The 20,803-nt window shown below is 38.4% G+C and overlaps 1 protein-coding gene across 1 annotated transcript in view; it reads right to left on the reverse strand.

The window, feature by feature from the left end:
- The window catches only part of runx1t1 (RUNX1 partner transcriptional co-repressor 1), a 55,442-nt gene that overhangs the window by 15,309 nt on the left and 19,330 nt on the right, over positions 1–20,803 (reverse strand). The window contains 3 exon segments of the mRNA XM_055157293.1: positions 275–364; positions 3,412–3,653; positions 5,901–6,038. Coding sequence (XP_055013268.1) covers positions 275–364; positions 3,412–3,653; positions 5,901–6,038 — 470 coding nt within the window.

Raw genomic sequence — 20,803 nt, forward strand, 5'->3', positions numbered from 1 at the left:
TACACCTTAACTAGAATTATTTGGATGATTTCACCCTGGAATTGCCAATTTCTAAAGTAAAAGGTAATGACATCAAAAGATGGTACAGAGCATTTGGATCTTGGGAGATGCAGACAACCCAATAATGCAAGATTACTCAAACATGTGTGAATGAAATAAAACACAACTCACAAGCTCACAAGAGTCAATTTAGTCTAATATAGGACCTTTAACATATGCTGAGCAAAGCTACATGTTTTCTAGATCTAGGGTGAATGTAGATTTGAGTGTGTACCTTCAGAAAGGGGATGACAAACGGTCGTAGAGGGAAGTTGGTGGCTTCTTGGAGTTTGGAGTGGAATTCTTCGATGGTTAGCGTGGAATTCTGGAGGGAGACGGAGCACACATGAGTCCACATGGAAAGCATTAGACTATGATATTACTTATTGGAGGCTAAGTTTTATTCTGGCCCATAAGTTAGACATTTGGGCGTGTGTAATTTAAAGCACATGTACAGGCCAGGCAAAGAAACACCAAAACAAAGATTCTTTTCAGCTATCAAAACAAATATCTGTAAGGGTCACATCTTCAGAAAGTGTGTGCGTGTAATGGAAAATAATATTTACCATATGAGATTTTACACTAGAAAAGAATGGCTGCCCCTGCTGTGGTTTCTCTGCTTATTTACTTATGGGTTTTGGCTTTCACTAAGTGCAAAATTAGACCTTCATAAAACTACAAAAACATCAATTTGTCAGAAATGTGCACACACTATATTTTAATAAATGAACACTGGTCTTTCAATTTAGAAGAACTTTCCTTTTTACAGCCAAATTGTTTTTGGGCATGTGCTGAGGCCACCGTTAATGTCCTTTTTATGACAGCCTAACCTGAATTATAGCATTTGGAGAACGTTTTCCTACAGATCTATGATATTAGGTTCTTTTTCAGCTCTACACACTAAGTTACAAACAACAAAAACTTTTACAGGTTCTACAGTAGCAGCAAAGTTTAAACCAGTACAGCCTACAGATCCCAAGTCTGTAAGCATCTTATCATTTGGGATGAATTTTACGTTGGATGCCTTCCCAGAGGAACCCTATTCATTTCGCCATACACATTCATAACAGACCTGTATACTAGGCCTGTCACGATAACAAATTTCAATGTGCTACTGTACTGATGAAGAAAATATAATAATAGTAATCAGTGGCAGAGTTAGCAATTTGGGGGCCCTAGGTGAACTTGAGTTTGGGGCCCACACCATAATGCACCTATTTATATATATATATATATATATATATATATATATATATATATATATATATATATATATATATATATATATATATATATATATATATATATATATATATATATATATATATATATATATATATATATATGTATGTATGTATTTGTTGTCTGTTTTTCCCCATTGCTCTTGAGACATGCACATCTTTATTTATTTGAATTATGGTGGATTGGAAACTTATTTTATTATAATTTTTTGCTAATACAATTGCATTTTTTTTTTTTACATTTATTACATATGATTTTTATTATTTTTCTTATGATTATTGTTTAAAAGTAAACTACTCTCATTTAATGTCATACTGAGAGAAAATCAAATTGCTCTGAGGCCTCGGCCATTAGTGGCACTAAGGGCAATTGACTGGGGGCCCCTCCAGGTTTGGGGGCCCTCCGCAGCCGCCTACTTTTGGCTGGCAGTGCTGCCAATAGTAACTATCATAACAGGCCTACAGTATACTGAATACAGAACTTAATTTTCATTGTGCTAATCATTATCTATTTATATCAATCAATCAATCAATCAATCAATCAATCAATCAATGATTGATTGATTGATTGATTATCTATTTATACAATTGTTGTGTAGGGTTACCGTGTTACAAAAGCAATAACATCAATAGCATTTAGGGGCCCAAAGTAGGTTGCACGTTTTCAAATACTAATCTCTGTTCCTTTGAATGTTTGACAAGGCAAAGCTGATTTTGAACATGCAATTTCCCATAATGCATTGAAGGAAAACACGATGAAAAGGGCTTGTATACAAATGGGACTAAACCAAGTAAAAAACAGCAGTGGATATTATTTCCCCTCCAATTTGCCTTATTTCCCAGACCTGAGTTTTGTTCCGTTCAGCTTTACATCTGTTGGTCCAGATTGCACAGCACTGTTTCTTGACAGCTAGTGAAACCTCCGGAGTCTCCTCTATGCGCCGCTCCCCAGTACACAAACCAGCTAATTAACAGTGTCACTCTCCACTCTGAGGCAGGAGGGGGCACCGGAGAGAGGAGGAAGGGAGGAGAGGGGAGGGATTGTTAGGGAGTGTGCGAGCCAAAAGGACACAGGAGAGATGAGCACGAGAAAAATAAACATATGAATCCAAAAGCAGGCTATGCTCTTTGTGGCTAATTAAAAAAAAATCCTCCTATGCCTCCTTTCCTTTGTAACGTTCAGTCACTATTTCTGTATCCTCCAGCCTGACATGCTCACCTGCTCTCACATCATAGCAAGTTTACTATAGTATTAGCCCAGATATATCAGTGTGGATTTGGTTTCATGTCACTCTATGTATAATATGGAGCTTTTTCTAGAGGCTTGTTTATGTTTTTCTTCAGACAAATCAAATCAAATATACACCTATTTTTTTTTACAGAAAGACAAAGATTTGATTCAAGAGCAAAGTTCATTTCAAAAATGAAATCATAAAGCAAAGCAAAACAAATATTTGGAGAATATTTTAAAATAAGCACAAACCAAAAAAATATATAAATAAATAAAAGCACCACAGTAAGCTGAAATTACCCTCTAATTCTTTTCATGCATTCCTCTTTATGTTTTTTAAGTGCTGAGACTGGTGCAAAAAACACCAAGTGCTCTCTGACTTTCTAGAAATGACAGCATACCAGCATCGTAAGGCTACTAAATACTACAGTAGCTTTATACCTGGTTCTAGGGATGCACCAATACAAACACTGGTATCGAATATCAACACTGATACTAAAAAAAATGCTATATCAGCTTCCAGATACCGGTTCAGTATTCTGTTTGGGCATTTATTTGGATTTAATAAGGCTATTTACAGGTTGATTTTGGCCTAAAACATCTCATAGTGTTGGAACTTTTATTATTATATTTTATTATAAGTAGTTATTTACATGATAAATAAGAATTACACAACACAACTAAATCTCTTGTGCAAAAGCTATTTGTGTTTTAAGGAAACAAGTTTTATTTTCAGTCCCTTCACTAGTATGGGTTAATACTGGATATCAGCACATGCTTAAACTCAAAGTATTGGTATTGGTATTGGAACTGAAAAGGATGGATTGGTGCATCACTTGGTTCTAGCAATTAACTCAAAACTCATTTCACATTTTTTTCTCAGACAGTGCAGGTACTCACCACTAGTCCCAGCACCAGTGTCCGCACCCGCTCTCCGATCTCAGGTGAGATGTCGTTACCAAACTGCTGCAGGGTGGTGAGGAAGCGCTTGAGCTTACTGAGCTGCCGGGCGCCACAGGCTGGAGGCAGCTGCTGATTAGCCAGTGAGGAGGAAGAGGAGGAGCTTGGACCGTTACTGTAGCCATTCGGGGGCGAGGGTGCACCGTTGAGGGCTGTAGGTGAGTGACTGCTTCCATTGGTTACTGTGGACACAAGAAAGAAGCAAAAATGTCAAAAGAAAAAAACATATGTGTTTCTTTATTTTATTCAAAAGGTTAAAGGTGCACTATGCAAGTTTTTGGTTGGGGTCCTTCACCTGGTTATTTCTATGGATTTGTCATTGCTCTGCCTGAAATGTTCTAAAGTATGACAGTAAACAGTGCTACCTTACATTTTTACATAAATTACACATGGTTTCATAGCTCAAAAATACCTAGAAAAACAGACACTCTGACTGTGATGGGGGTCACCTCTCCGCAGATCTGACCTGTAACTTGACCTGGTTTGGTCTCCTTGATGGTAGAAAGGTTTAATACCATACTGTGAAGCATCCTAGACAAAGCAATAACATCTCCACATAGAAAAGCATTTGACTGACCCTCCATCAGAAAAGTTACACAATGCACCTTTAAACTAGTAATTGGCAATGAATTTAAAAGTTTGAAAGTTGGTTGTGATACTATGTGATCATAAAACATACTGTTGTTAAGGGTGTATCTCAACTATGGCCCATCATAACTGCACAACACTTGAATAGACATCAAAATGAACAAAAGGGCAACATTTTCGAGTTTCACAAAGTGTATTTTTGGAACCAATCAAAACGTACTGCGGACAAGTCAGCTATTTTAAATGAATCACAGTCTACAACATTAGTATGCCTCCACACTCGTCGCCTATTAATGCCTGTCTCATCCTTTTAAAACAAGCACATTTGCTAACTCCAGCCATGTCGACCCTCTCCACCTCCCTCATTCACTAACCCAGCCAGGACTCCCCGCTACGTCTCGCTGCTACCACCACGTACAAAGACATACAAGGTGGCATAAAGCTCTCTCCTTAATGAGATTAGCTTTTCACTAGCGCTCCGCTCACTCCCCCTCTGGCTCACGTCCAAAGTCTGCCACTGTACGAGCGCGGAGAGAGAAGAGATACTCCACTATACAGCATCTGCTAACAATTACGCTGGGCTAGAAAAATCAAAGCAAAAACTGCATTGTTAAACCCATAGTAATGAGAAAGAGCTTTGACTTTTCCCTCCCTCCAATCCCAGAAGCTGCCCCTGTTAATTGCGGAGTGTTGTAAGCGGCGCACATTGAAACAGAAGAAGAAAGTATAAGGAAGTGGAGGGGAAAGCGTGGCCCTTGTTGCCAACATCCAACGCTGCTAAAGTAGGAGCTGAGTGGCCTTTGATTCTTTGATTCTAGTGCTCTTCACGCGAGTGGTTAAGCTGCACTTCTTGCTCAATACCAGGCTGTAATTTGCTCGTCAGTGGCTACGTGAGCGGCATGGCACTGCTCCAAGGGTTTGTGTGAGCTTTAATGAACTTGTTGGGATAGGAGAGAGAGAGGGAGGGAGCTGCAATTTGGAGAAAGCTGAATGCAACTTGGCCTCGTTACCAGTGGTATTGTAGAGCAGGCCCTGGTAGCGAATGTTCAGATTTTTATGTATGGCTGGATTTTGGCTGGATGTAAAGGAATGTAAAGATGTATAATTTTAACTCCCATATAGCTTTTGAACTGAGTATCTCATAGCACTAAAATGTTATTTGAGTTCTTAAAGGAAACAGGATAAAACATTTATGTTATGTGAGTACCCACGTTATCTGTAAGATGCTCGTGTACTCTTTCAATCACAGCTTAAAGTTAAAGTTTAAAAAGTGAAAGTTTTAAATAAAAAAATGAATTATGTTTTGAGTTTGTGAGGTCCAAAGCAAAGAAGTTAGCACAGAACTAGGCTTGTCATGGTAACACTTTTTGAAGCATGATATATTGCTAAAAAGAAATATTGACATAAACGATGATGTAAATACTTTATGCCACTGACACAAAGCAAGATAATTCAAGTAAATGTATTTTTAAATAGACACCATCATTAAAAGGCATAAGCTGCAACAAAGAAACAGCAGACTAAACTGATTAGCCAGAGAAGTTACTTATTCTACCCTCTACAACTCAAATCTTGACGTTATTACGTAAAAATGGGGCAAAAATCTCCTGTATTATTTCAGCTTTCATATATTGAACAATAACTTGATATAGTAATTCAGTTTGTGCTTGATTCTAACATGATGTGGGAGTGACACTAGCAGCAATGACCTGGGAGGGGTGTAACCTCTTTTCAGCCTTTGGAGATTGGAATATGCTCTCTCCAAAACTCCTTACAATCTGTTTTCCTCAAATGTTATTTCTCCAGATGATTCAAATTAAACATACTGTAGGTGTACTCACGTGTTGTTGGTGTGTAGGAGCTGTTCCGTGGGGCTCCCTGTGTGCTGGGTGGTGGAGGCATAGTGGGAGGGGTTAACCTGGACTGTGTTTTGACGTCCGCAGGAGAGTCGGGCATGGTGGAGCGCTTCCCTGGGCGATCTACAACATACAAGCACAACCGTTAGTTACTAAAACACATTCAGTCAAGAAAAAAAAAAAGTGATACCGACTGACGCAAATACACACACTGCAAAATGAAGGAGAGGGGAGATTCACAAGCAGACACAACGACAGCAGACGCAGCGTAAATATGCACCAAGTTGAGCTTCAATCTAGCACCATCTGTGGCAACGGTCTCACCATAACACCAATGTACATTTCTCTGCATACAACATTCACATCTGTTCACAACAAAGCAACATAAACAAGCACAAATAGGCGGGTCCTATGTTCTAAAAGATACTAAATCAAAACTTTCAAATGTCGCCTACTGTGTTAGTATGTTTGTTTTGTTTCTAAATGTGGTTTACAACATAACTTAATTGATTTAACTTCTAACTATACTCATGTTTTATATCGAAGGGCCCATATATTCTGATCTTCGTTATAATGTTGTTTCCTCATGAAAAACATACCAGGAGTTGTGCTTTGTTTCATTCAGACATGTTTAACACAAACCCTGCATATTTAGGTTCTTCTCTGTTTGTTCCACCTTGTGATGTCAAATAGTAATAATTATTTATTTATTTATTTATTTTGCACATATAACATGACAATAAAAAGAAACACACTAGATAAAAAGTAGGTGCTGGAAGAGGCAAAAAAACCAATAGGGCTTATATTAAAGCCTCCACCTTATGAATACATTAAAACTTTTACATTATCGTTGTGCATACAAACTTACATATATATATATATATATATATATATATATACATATATACACACACACACACACACACACACACACACACACACACACACACACACACACACACATATATATATATGTATGTGTATATACATATATATATATAAATTACATTTAAACACCATGCATTAAATTATTTTGATTCAAACATGGATTAAAACACAATAAAAAATCCACAATTGAAAGATTATCAAACATTAGTATGAAATATCAAACATTTCCTCAAACTCTTTTTAAACAATGCCTCTGATCTGCCGTCACTAACCAGATGTGAAAACTAACTCCAGAATTTACAGCCTCTGTATCGTAGGCAAAACTGAGCTCTTGATGTGACAAATTTTGGAACATGAAAATTATGCATTATTGCAGTTTTGTATCTATGAATCTCTTAATTAGTTTTAAAATAAAATGTGAAATGTTTGGGGATCGTTGTTGAATTGTAAAGAATTTTATACATAAAAATACAAATTTGATAAATATTAATCTCATAAATATTAAGAATGTTAAGTTTAGTAAATAAATGAGCAGACGATGTTAGTGGCATAGAATGAGTTGCAATTCGAACAAAATGTTTTTGCACCAATAATATTTTGTTAAGAGTAGTAGAGAAAGTGCTTGCCCAGACTATATTACAATATGACAGATAGGGATAAATGAAACTATAATATAATGTAAGTATAGAATTTGAGTCCATACAATACAGGAAGTGCTCCACTGTGTTTTTAAACTCCATGCACCTGCACTAGAATAATTTGGATAACTTCAGCCCTGGAATTTCCAATGTCTACAAAACAAAAGCTAAATGGTAGCTCTTTGAAACTGAAACAGAAAACTACTGCATCATGACATCACAAGGTGGATCAGAACATTTTAAGCATGGGAGATATGGACAGACTAATAATGCAAGATTTCTCAGACATGTGTGAATGCAACAAAACAAAACTCCAAGTACGTTTTTGATGAGGTAACAACATTCTAACTTGGCTAAAAGCTCAAATGAATGAAGGGTGAATTTCGTGTAATATAGGACTTTTAAGTATCGACTTCCAGCTCTGATGACACACACATCGCTTTACACCTGAGCAACAGCTATGCCATCTAAATTAAATCAAACTGCCTCCCAGATAAGAGCATTAATCATGAGGAAAACATTTTAGGACATGGGTATTTTCACTTAATTCAGTTGCTTTGTGCTGGTGAGATAAGTGAGCTTATCAAATATACGGGAACAGCAGACGCTATCGCCCTCCTGCACTGGTGTTGGAGCAGAGTCACAAAAAGAGATAGACGACAGCAGTTACAAGCCTATCAGCCACTGGACACACTGTTATCAAGGCTCTCAATGGCACATGCTGAAGAGATGAGAAAGAGAGAGACACATACTGAGGGAAAAAAAAGGAGGAGCTGGAAAAATAACACTCCTAAAATAAACATATGGGGAATGTGAGGTAGTTCCAGTGGACAGCGTTTTTTAATAAGAAAAAGAGGGATACAGAGGTGGATTATAGATTTCATGTTTGAGAAATAATATTAGTCATTTCTATAGATAGGCCTGATCACTAATCAGTCAGTTGTTATTTATTTGAGATTCCAACTGACACAAGGAAAACTACGACTTGTAAATCCGGACGTTGGCTAAGAATAAACTTTAACTGTTGTGGTTGGAGGGACCACCACTTCCTTGTTTCCAGAGTATGGTACCATTTATCTATAGTTTTTCTAATACAAATAAATTTTTTGGTATTAGCATGTATTATTATTGAGAGTGCGCTCACGTTTCCACAAATCTGATCAATAACTTTTCGTGGTGGTGTCACCCGCTTGTCTCCATGGAAACAGATATAACAGATGTCATACTGTTGAATATTTTAGGCAGAGTAATAACATCTCCAGAAAATTGATACAATGCAACTTTAAATACTATAGAAATTCAAATTTAATTATTATTATTATTATTATTATTATTTTTTTTTTTGTCTTTGTTTGAGTTTTATGAAGTATTATTTTTGTCCTGTTTCTCTGTCTCTTGTTTGCAAAGAAAACAAAACAAAAATCTAAAATAAAAAAAATAATAAATGTGACTTTTCTTGACATAATTGTGTGTATTATTATAATTGTACTATATTTTACAAAATTATGTGAATTTTGTCAACCTTGGTTATAATTTCTGTCAGGTTAAAACGAAAGAGAAAAATGATGTGCTAAATAGACAAGCTAACCTAAGCCTGTTTGAAAGGCCCAGTCACTTTAAGCAGTGAGGCTGTGGTGCATTGTGACTAAGTATTTTAGTCACGCTAGCTTAGCTTTAGCATGACAGACAAGGGAGAGATGAAAATGTCACTGTAATGCTAAACGGTTGGCTTCTTCTTCTCCAAAAAACATGAGCCTACAGCATTTTTTTCTGCACATCTGCAAAAAAACTATTTTTAAGATGCGTAAAATAATGTATATAGATGCAAATAGCTGGACGTGTTATAACAAAACTCTGCCCGCTGAAGACTTTTTATCACAGAATTCTTTGCCCCCTGAAAATGACCTCATGTATTATTTTTAGACGCTGAGGCTTTCCAGTCGTTGGGAAGATTGGGTTGTCTGGACCAAAGAATTACTTGGCTCAGCGTCAAATGTAGTTCAAACAGTAAAAAAGAAACCTGGTTACAATTAAGAATAGATAGACAGTATATTTTAAAACATGCTTGATTCTTCCCTACAGACTTAAGGACCACTTCTTTCACTTTGAGCTTTAACTTTGGAAATCACTGGAATGATTTCAGCTTCATTGTGATTCGAAAAGCAGAAATGTGGGTGAGCTGAAGTCATTTGCTGAAGAAAGAGAACTATTTAAAGCTTGTGCTGCCTTTGTGACGGTCTACATTTTGAGAAACTAAACGTGGGTATTTCCCTTCCTCACACTTCATAGCCCCTCTGTAACCTCCCAACACAGCCACAACATCAACGCTTCACTGCTTTAATTTCACCACAGTACAAATGTAGATCTCACTATTTGTTTTATAAACTTTAGGATAGTGAGTCTTACTTTTAGCTGCCAGATACCATATCCTGACAGCAGCCTAAAATATGATCTATGAAAATACCAGATCATTAAAGGAGACGGTGGGTGATGGTAGCGAAGGTAATTCATCATCCTATAGTCATACACACACAGTTACATATGTGTACTTAACAGGCCCAATCTAAATACAGAGACGTCATCCTGTCACACATGGTTGCACTTAGCCAGCGTCAGAGAATCTACCTTTCTGCTTTCTATAAAATTGTATATTGGCTTTTGTAATTGTGTGGTCATTTTCTTGGCTTGCTTAACATAACCCACATTGTTTTAGATATAGGATACTAACTCAAATGTAGTTTTGTATGCTATGGCAGAAAAGGGGCATACAGCTGGTTCACATATGGGTAAAGATGGGATTAAATAAAATCTGAGCCATTAACATGCAAAGTAGTACTGAAGTAACAGCATCAGCAACATAAACTGTATATAAAAGAAGAAAGTGTCTTGTCAAAGTGATGAAATGTATTTTTAAAGACTCTTCATACTTACAAACAATGGAAAAATAAGTAAAATCAAAATGAAAGATGATAATTACTTTTTAGAACTATATGGTATAAGGCACTGTTTCTCAAAGACTGGGTCACAACCCTCAGGTAGGTCACAAGAGATTTTTTTTTAGGTCGCCTTGACACAATCTGCATGTAGGTCTGCAATATACACTTCTGACACATGTTGAAATGTTAAGACATGTTTTCTATCATTTCTAATCTTTTTGTAATTATTTTATTTACTATTTTGTTCCAATATTGCTGGTTCAATTGAATGTTGAAAAGAAAAAGAAATGGGCTACATTTAATGTACAAATACTAGGCGATTTATGGATCCCTTTTATTGTTGGTTTAATTACTGTTTTTAATTGTTTAAAAGTTGAATATATACTAATTGTTCAGAGAGACACGATCACTCACTCAACAATAAAACAACCTCATTCATGTTCAACAATGGTCAAATCCACGTTTTTATTTTGTGATTTACAAATAATGTCTATTGACTTGGGTCACGAAGGTCTGTGACTTTTAAAATATGGGTCCCCAGAAAAAAAGTTTGGAAAACACTGGTATAAGGTATGCAAAGAAATATGCAAATGAACAGGATGAGCGGTTCAAAGTTGCTTCTTTGACTAACGGAACAGAATATAGTGTTTTTAAAGTTGTTCTTATTATAACTTTATTATACATCCAATGTTATATTCAAATCAAAAGGCTATTGAGTTTTTATTGGGATGTGCTGATCCGTCTTTTTCAGTTCTGATACTGATATCAATACTATGGCTTTAAGTATCTGCGGATCCGTGCAGAGACTGAAAGCATTTATTTCCTTTAAACAAAACTAAAATAAGACAAAACTGATCAAAAATGTTTACGTAGCTGTTGTTTATCACTCAAGTAACTACAGAAATACAAACCCTCTTGGTCCTAGAAACAATATTTAGAAGCTGATACATGATCCCAACATTGTATCGGTTCATCCTACGTTTTATGATGGATTTATTACGCCACATATGTAGATAGACAGAGAAGTTCAGGTGAACAAATGCATTACCCAGTGGGCCCTACAGTGTAATGAGAAGTTTGGTTACCAGATTATAATTGGGGATTAGCTCTAGCGTCAATATAAGAAGTCCCTCAGGAAAAAAGATAAAATCTGTAAACCCACGAAAAAGCAATAGCAAAACAGAACCAAATACAATTATTTATTGTTCTTCTATTTTGTGCATGGGTCTCAAATTAAATGAAAACAGCATCTTTCTCTTTGGATCTGTCTCAAACGCAGCATATAAGCAGAGTAAAATCAATACCTTCATTCTAACCAACAAGAGCCCACCATTCACTCAAGCAATTACTATTCTGCCTGAATCGATAGCAATACTCTTTTCTCCACACAGTCATTTACACCAGTGTTAGCAAAACAACATACAAAATACACTTTTCACCTCAAAACAAGCACATGAACGTCAACATGAAAAATACATGGTGGGACAGGCCTTCACTTTATAATAGCCATGGAGCGAGACAGAACAATATAGGCAAGTGCTGCAAGTCTCATGCATTATTCAGCTTAAAAGGGCCTACCTGAACATGCACCCTTAAACAACCTTGAAAACAAAGTCAGACGCCCTGCCACATCTGTTAAAAGTTAATGGGCGAAAGTTAATGCACATCTATTGTCTGTTTATTAGGCTGCTCTGTTACTGCTCTGACAGGTTCATGTTGTGTAAGCAGAAGGGGCTGTGGTTAGATGTTGTTATGCTAAGACAGGACATGTATTGATGGCTTCTAATGGAAAAGAGTGCTTGACTTTGGCTAACTGGTCATGTGATTTCTCCGAAGTGCTGAAGTAATGGTCTGGAGGGTCTGGATGGACATGTGAAGAGGGGGAAGTGAAGAGACTCTTCACTGTCACTTGGGTGGTACCACACAGACCTGGCGCCAACAGCTACTGAGCTAATAGCAAATGTGATGAACTGAAGCATCTATGTTTGTATGTAGTGCCATATGTTGTGTGTCAATATCTGAGTAGAAAGAGGCTAGAGGGTCCAAATATTAAAGGTCCTATATTAAACATCCCCCGAGTTGTGTTTTGTTCATTCACACGTATGAGTAATCCTGCATTATTAATCTGTCTACATCTCCAAAGCTCAAAATGCTCTGTTCCACCTTGTGATGTCATGCAGTAGTTACCAACTACAGCAACCTTTTACCTGAAATCATCCAAATTATTCTAGTAAAGATCTTTGGAGTTTAAAAATGAAGTGGAGCACGTCCTGTATTACCAAATGACATGTGCATTGATGAATGTTTTTAGTGTGAGAGAAGAAATCAGCCTCAATATGCAGGATTTGTGTTAAACATGAAACAGAACACAACTCCAGGTTTGTTTTTGATGATGCAACATTATAACATAGATCAGAAAATAATGTTATATGAGTCCTTTATGTGGAGAATAATTAAGATCATTTTGAATATTTCTTGGGTCAAATGACAGTGATTAAAAAAACATATCACCCAGCCCCAATTACATCTCAAAAGAAAATGTTAATCATTACTAGCAACAGGGTAAACTCAAAACTAAAAGTAAGAAAATAAGGGAGCAGGTAGAATGATATGTAATAAAAGCATTGTGTAAAAGTGAGTTATTCTTGGCATTTATCTGTAGTGAAGTGCACTGACTCTCTGCCAAGACATTGACGCGATTTGGCAGTGTTTATATACAAGTATATTTTCCAGACCTGCAGAGCTGATGTTGCACCAAATTGCTCATACCTCATCATTTAAAAGAATAAAAACCTTGGTAATTGGATTCATAACTAAAATTATAGCTTGTTATTAACCCTGCATGTTTCCAGGTTAATTATTATGATTTTTTTTTGACAATTTAAACCATTGCATCAAATTTGGTGAATGTTTTATGTTTTTGAATACCTGAATTCTCTAAAACAAGTGCACATATGCCAGGGCGAGTTTGAAATTGCCAGTCCCGGAGCTTCCTGTTGAAATAACAAAGCAAACGAACTTGACTGGTGCATGTTTGTAATCCCTTTTATTTCATTGCAACGTTTGCCTCAGACTTGATCCTCGAAATGAGACAGAACCCTGGACAACTACCTGCCACTCACGCCGATGTCTTCACGCTTACATCATCCGCGCGCATCGGCCGTGATTACGTTAGCCTCAGTGTTTGCGAAAAAAATGTTTTATCCGTCTCTCTCTCTCTCTCCCCCTCCCTCGTTCACTCTCTCTCTCTCAGCCAAGCTCAAAGAAAGGAGATTTTATCCCCCCACTGACTTGTGATATACGCCTTTTCTAAGGTTACATACAAGTTACATCACTCGCCTAAAACAAGGTTGTTGCAATGAACGATATCTAGGAGGAGCGCGGCCCATGAGAAACAGTTCAATATGTTGGAGAAAAGACTTAGCTAACCCGCAACTCAAGGCAAAAACACAATGTTGTATCAAACCCGCCTGCATTTCATCATCGCTCGAGCCGCTATGAGGTCATTTTGCATTCAAATCACCTCACGAAATGGGGACAGCATTGCCTCACCTTGATATACTAGATTATGCATTGAGGCAAGACTTACTTCAAAGTCTATCACTGGGAGATAGAGTCAAACAATCTCCATTACGCACTTTATAAGCTACAATTGGCTCTTGTTGTAGCGCTAGCATGTGCGCCGGTACAGTTGGAGACCTACAAAATGATGTGATAACAGTGGCAGTAATACGCCTCTTCAGAGCACTTCGGCACAGGCAAATCACATTCTTCAAAAACGACAATGGATTTCAATCAAGCTGGGGGAATTTTTGCCACTCTGCTCTGGCGACATAAACAGTTTACAGAGCGCCTGCTGCCTGAGTGTGAGATTGCGTTAGTCAGTTGTAACATATTATCATTATGGAGTTAAATAGGAAAACATCTATAGCGTGACCCATGGCACATACAAGCTAGTGTGCATAATCTTGACGTTCATTATGTCTTCTTCATGGGCAGGTGCTGGAGAGAAAAGACATACGCGCTGCAGGAAGCTATGAGAATGGTGGTGCAAAATGGTGCCTCTGGGCCTTTCAGAGCACAATAACGTGGCAATAGAAAGACCAGAACAGAAAGGTAATAGAATAGATAGGGAGAGATAGCGACTGCCCGGTGACTGCTGCATCTAGCTGCTGCAGATGAGAAGTCAAACTCAAAGAAGTAAAAAAACAACAACACACAAGTATAACCTAGAAATAGGGATTTAGTATCCATGAGTTTTAGAATGATGAAAAGTTAAAGGTACACTGTGCGGCTTTTCTGGTGGAGGGTTCACTATTTACTTTTCGCCATGGAGATGTTATTGCTTTGCCTGGAATGTTCCACGGTATGACATTAAACATATTCCATCTATAATTTATTCATTAGTGTTTCTATTGGTCAAAAATATTCTTTCTGTGAATAGGGGCGATTCTCCACAGATCTGAACTGTAATATAACGTAGTGCTGTAACCTGCTTGTCTTCCTTGTGACAGAGATTTAATCTATACTCATGGCTATAGCATTTTCATGGAGATAAGCAGGTTGCGGACCCTCTACAAAAAATGTTACGTAACCATAACAATTAAGAGATCAAAGCAAAATATTATTTGTTCTGAATGGTCAACTGTTCTCAAAAGATCACTATATAACAGAACTCTGAAACCCAGGAATTAGAAATCTGTGTAGTTGTACATTTTTAACTAAAATTGTAAATTTTATAGTTCTGGGATAAATGCTCTGAAATAAACACATTTTGCCAAACAACTGATTTGCCTTGCTGACCTCTTGTGGCTGGAGTCAGTAATGACTGTATCTCCAACATTATAAATAAACTGATTGAATGATATTTCCAATTAGTTGTTGTAAATCATAAGAATTAATAAAGTTATTACATTTCAAAAATATCAACACAAAGGAACAGCAAAAAGATCTGCATTGTATAATAGGACAAGGATTGATAAAATGGGGGTGAGTTGAGGGACAGGTAGAGTATTTGAATTCCAGGCAGAGTTTGAAGAAAAACAATAAGCCTTATCAGTATGCACAAGCAGCAGCATCTCCCCTGGCTCTCCGTCACTCTCCTCTCTCCTGGACAACGCTCTTATAACAGTGGCCATATGGAGCCGTATGCAGAACATGTACCGTCAAAATCCACCCGCTTGTCAGGAAGATGCATGGATGCTACGCCCTACCGCAGGCCAGTACACACACACACACACACACGACACACACACACACACACACACACACACACACACACACTAATACACAGGCAACCAAACGCAGGCAAATTGCAGATTTTATTTCCCCTGCTACCAAATGCAATAATACAACTGCGACCATCTTTTTCTAATCTTCTCCTTCTTTAAAAATGTTTGTTCCATACAAAAGGATATAGTCCAGTATTCCACTTGCATTCATTCCATATGCATGCTACGTTTGTATTCAACTTTCCTCAAAATGATGCTCAAACTTTATATTGGCAAAAATCTCCAGACTTGGCTCCTTCTAATTGTCAACATATGCAATAATAATTTATGTAGAAATGTTATTGTGTGAGAATTGGGGCTGTGTGATGGACAGGAGCTTTTAAATTTGCCCACTGCTTTGGCACGCCACACAATGTGAAGAGTGGCAGAGCGAAGCAGGGTATGTTATTATTGCATTTGCCTTTAGAATAATGAAGTGTCAAAAATAATGAGATTGATGAGCAGCTTGACAATAAACACAAATGTGCTTTATACATTAATATATATCAGGTACTATAATTAACTGGAAACGCATTTAAAACATGTAGTTATTTTAAACGTTGATTGGTTGGTGAGTTAATAAGGACTAAATCATTTGAAAGTGATGGAAAAAGTATACACAAAGTATGCAAAGAATATTGTAACATTGTTAAATAGGTCAACTATGCCAAATGAGATACTGTTTAAGTATTACAACCCACACAGTGATTGAAGAGAACTATGCATTATTATTTGTGTAAAGATTTTTGGTTTGCCGCTAGTGCCTTGGAGAAGGTCTGTCCTGCATTTTTGTTTAGATTCAACATTTAAGTCCAATATTCTTAAATACCAACAGATGTTTCTTGTTCGTTCCCAAATCTGGCAGAATGAGCCCTTTGCTACACTGTGAGTGAATTAGAATAGCAAAACATAACAAATCTTATACAATTTTCTATTTTATCAGTATTTTGCTGTTGGTGTGTTTACAGTTTGTCAAGCCAGCAAAGACATAAGGCGATTTCTCAATAGCATACAAAGGTCTGAGGCACCATCTGTTCCATCGCACCAACCATATTCACAAATATGAGGTAAAAACAAATACACAAAAACACCTCTGATTACACTGCGGCTTCGCCAACTCAATGGAAACAACATATGCAGCGTATAACATTAGTCTTTGCCATTAAAAAAAGAGATTTATAGTAATGTCTGTTTTATCCATCTGCTGAAAGCTGCCTGTCTGTTTCCCAAAGTGTGGCTGAGAGGAAGCAAGTGTTAAGGCACAATAAAAGTGATTCAGAGCAGTAGGTGTCCTCATGCCTCAGCTTGTTGCCAGGCAAAAGGAAACAACAGAGTCAGGGGAGAGAGAGTGAAGGTAGGAGAGAGGAGGGTCGAGGAGAGGTAAAGAAAACACTAAAGGATGAAGTCTCCTACAGCACCGACTGAACAAGACCCTTTGACATACAGAGAGCAAACACAAGGTGTTAGGCGTCACTGTAAAGGTGTGCCCAGACCAAGGATCTAGGTAATGGGCAGAAGATCCATTAGGAAATGTTTCTTGAACATAAACCTTGTTTGATTTTCATTTTGATCTAGATTAGGTGCCTTTGTGACTGATGATACATACCTTCCTCAGATATTATAACTAGGAAGTGTACATAGAAAACTTATAGTAACGGTTGAAAAAAGAATACAGCAGAATTACTATGCACAGATAACAACATATAATAGTCATACAAGACGTGACAGCATTAAATCTTCTTTTTATTCACAAATAAACACATATCTGAAGCCAAAATTGTGCAGTAAATTATGTGTGAACACTTTAACCCACACTTGCTTTTTAAACTTACGCATCTTTGTTGTCAGTAACCACCCCAGCATGCACTGGGGTGAGAATCTGTTTCCTGCAATCTAAGCAAAGTATCCATGTTAAAAGCCCCCATAAAATGATGATGATGATATTTGATGATATTTTTGGCAACTAACAGCAAAAAAAATATAGTCTTGTTGCTAGATCCAAGATAATTCTGGATTAGTGCAATGAATTTCAGCATTAGTGGTTCTGACAAATCAATAAACCAAGGAAGAAACTTGAAAATGCATGAGAACTATTGTCATTTGTTATACTGTGTAACCAAATTGTTGAAATAAAAAAATAAATGAAAGGAAATGAAGCATTGCTATTTAATTTATAAATAGCACTTGAACTTGAACTCTTGATGAAGTGCACTATATATCTTTACAACAACAAGATTTCTTTCTAAGTTGCATTTTCACTCCTGAATGTAAGTCTAATAAATCACCTCGTGAGAGACACAAAAGGAAATCAAACCTGAGAAGTAAAAGGCTGGACAATGCACACACAAATGTCTGGGGGCTGAGGTTTGCAAAGTATCATGACGGCTACCATGTGTTAGAAATTACAGCCAGTTAACTATCTTCTACAGAAAAAAAAACTTCAGAAAAATATGTCTGCAATTTATGAAATGTGTTCCAGAGCAGGCTAAGTAGAAACAGATTTGAAAAACAGAAAAAAAACTCCCTTTCACTTCTCACCGACTAACCATGGCCCTCCTCTCTCCCCTGTCCCTCTATGCCCTGCAGGAGAATATGTTTAAAGAGCGCTTAGTCGCATCTGGAGGGCTGAGCTGTGTGACCTTGTATAAGGCCACTTCCAGGTCTGACTGTGTCCACTGCAGAGGACCAGGGCTTTTCTAATGGAGGAGAGGGGAGTATGTCTGCAGGCAACAACACCAGACCCAGGGCACACATCAGGGACGCATCAAGTCAACTTTACTCCGTTTGGATGTTTAGTCAGTGACAACAGCAGCACAACAGGGCTATTGGTGAAGCTATCATAAGAGAACGCTTTTGTAATTAGAAAACCACTACAGTAAACAAACAAAACAATACATTTTATGCAATCTTGCAATAAATTGAAGCAGGTATGACTTCAAACATACATAAACATATGCAGTTGTTTGTACTAAATGCCAAAACCCCATGGCTCTACAAAAGTCTGTGTTTTATTTAAAATATTTACGGTGTGGTTTTCCAAACAATAATCAGGTAGGAAGATGAAATGTGTTTCTCAAAGTGAACTTTTTGCCCCTGGACATAGGTAAAGGATTTAGGTTTCCTCTCTTTGTGAAAGTACTTCTAACAAGAATGTAGTAACATGATTTGATTGTAAGGTTCTACATACTCAATATGTTTTATTTTATGGGGATCACTGAATCCAGTGTATCTAGACTGCAATGACATGCACATAACATGAATGCAGTACTGTACCTGTGGTATAATATAAATGTAGTACTGTGTGCTTGTACTATAATGTGTGTGTAGTACTGTGTCCCTGCACTATAACATAAGTGTAGTGTATATGTGTCCCTGCACAGACCGTCTCTTCTGCAGCATAGACTCAGAGCTCTGGCTGCTACAGATGGATGCCACCACTCTCTCTGGAGCTGTGCCAGCACCAGCTCGTGAACAGCTTGCCTGGCACAGCGCTGTGTGTCTGTGTGCCTGCAGAAACAGTAGCAAAATAGCCCAGCACAGATGGGTGGCCAAAATCCCCTTCCCTCCCTCGCTCCCTCGCTCCCCCGCTCACACACTAACACACACATATGCTGCTGAATAGAGACACAAACAGCGTGTGTTGCCTGGTCTTAAGTGTTGTGGGCCTGGCACACGTCGCAGTCACAGCTGCTTCCTCACGGCACACTTCCACACACATCTGTGTTAACCCCTGTAGGAGCCACTGCACGTCCATCCTGCACCCACAGGCCCAGAGCACCAACAGACCCAGAGCACCCACAGTCCCACTGCACATACATATTGTACCCACAAACTCAGGGCACTCAGACCCAGAGCACTCCACCCAAACACCCAGAGCACTGCACTCACAGACCCAGTACCCACAAATCCACTGCACAGACACACTGCACCCACAAAGTCAGAGCACTCACAGACCCAGAGCACCCACAAACACAGACCCAGAGAACCCACAGACTCAGAGCACCCACAAACACAGACCCAGAGAACCCACAGACTCAGAGCACCCACAGGCTCAGAGCACTGACGACGCCACAGCGCTCCTTTCCCTGTGCCACTCAGCCTTGTGTTTCACACTGAGAGAAAACATCAAGGCATTCGCCTGGAAAGCCTCCAGTGTTGGCAACCTGCCAGCAGAGGCCTATAGATCAGCATGATCATAGCAGTGTGTTAAGACACATTGTTGTTTAATGATTTGACAATGAAATTAAGACATGAAAGCTCCGAGTGGAACAATGAGACTAACAGAATGTAATTACCACACAGCTGTGTTCTGTGGAAGTGTTGCAGAGCTGAAGGACTGATGTGAGTTCTAGTGACAGCAGCCTCTGCGTTTGAGCTCAACACAACAGTTTGGAGCTACGGCTACTCTAAAAGGACACTCTTTGCCTCAAACTTTCCCAAGTGAAAGAGGCAGGTGGCTGAGCGGCTGCCAGTCAGTCAATGAGCTGGTGCACTGGCAGCAGGTACCCTCGCCCTGGTGCATAGGGGAGAGCATGGTGCTGCTGCTGCCAACTGTGCACCGCGTCACTGTGCCAACTCTGCCAGGCCTGAGTGTGTGTGCCAGGGCCATCTGGGAGAACAGCCCCTGCCGTGAGCAGAGGGCATCCACACGCACACATACGCACACACACACACACACTCATACGCATGGCTGCACACATGACAGCAAGGGCACACACAAACATGCAGCAGAAGCATGCTTTAAAAGACACGCACATGCTCACATATGGACACAGCCGGCCACTGACAGCTCGCCATCTGCCCCTAACTCTCTCCACTTCTCCTGCCCTTGTTCTCTGTTCTACAATACTCCACTTCCCCATCACACTTTCACATACACACTTGATCTTACTCAATACATTTTCATTTCACCTAAGTTATTCAATATGTGCCCTAGTTCACAAACTGCTCGCAAAACTAGCCAGATCTGCTGCAGAAACCTTCTATTTATTTTTTCAGATGAAGACTAAAGTCTGGTATTAGTTGAAAGGTCTTTTTGAGGTTACCTGGCAGCAAACAAGACAGATGGTCCCAATCTACTTTGTTCATTTCTCCACATCAGATGTAGGCAGGGAATACAGGTACACTCATATTCTGCAGCATGCACGCAGATATCA

The sequence above is a fragment of the Boleophthalmus pectinirostris genome, unplaced genomic scaffold, assembly GCF_026225935.1.
Source record: "Boleophthalmus pectinirostris isolate CB_2022bp ecotype Guang Dong unplaced genomic scaffold, ASM2622593v1 HiC_scaffold_21, whole genome shotgun sequence".
NCBI classification, from domain to species: domain Eukaryota; kingdom Metazoa; phylum Chordata; class Actinopteri; order Gobiiformes; family Gobiidae; genus Boleophthalmus; species Boleophthalmus pectinirostris.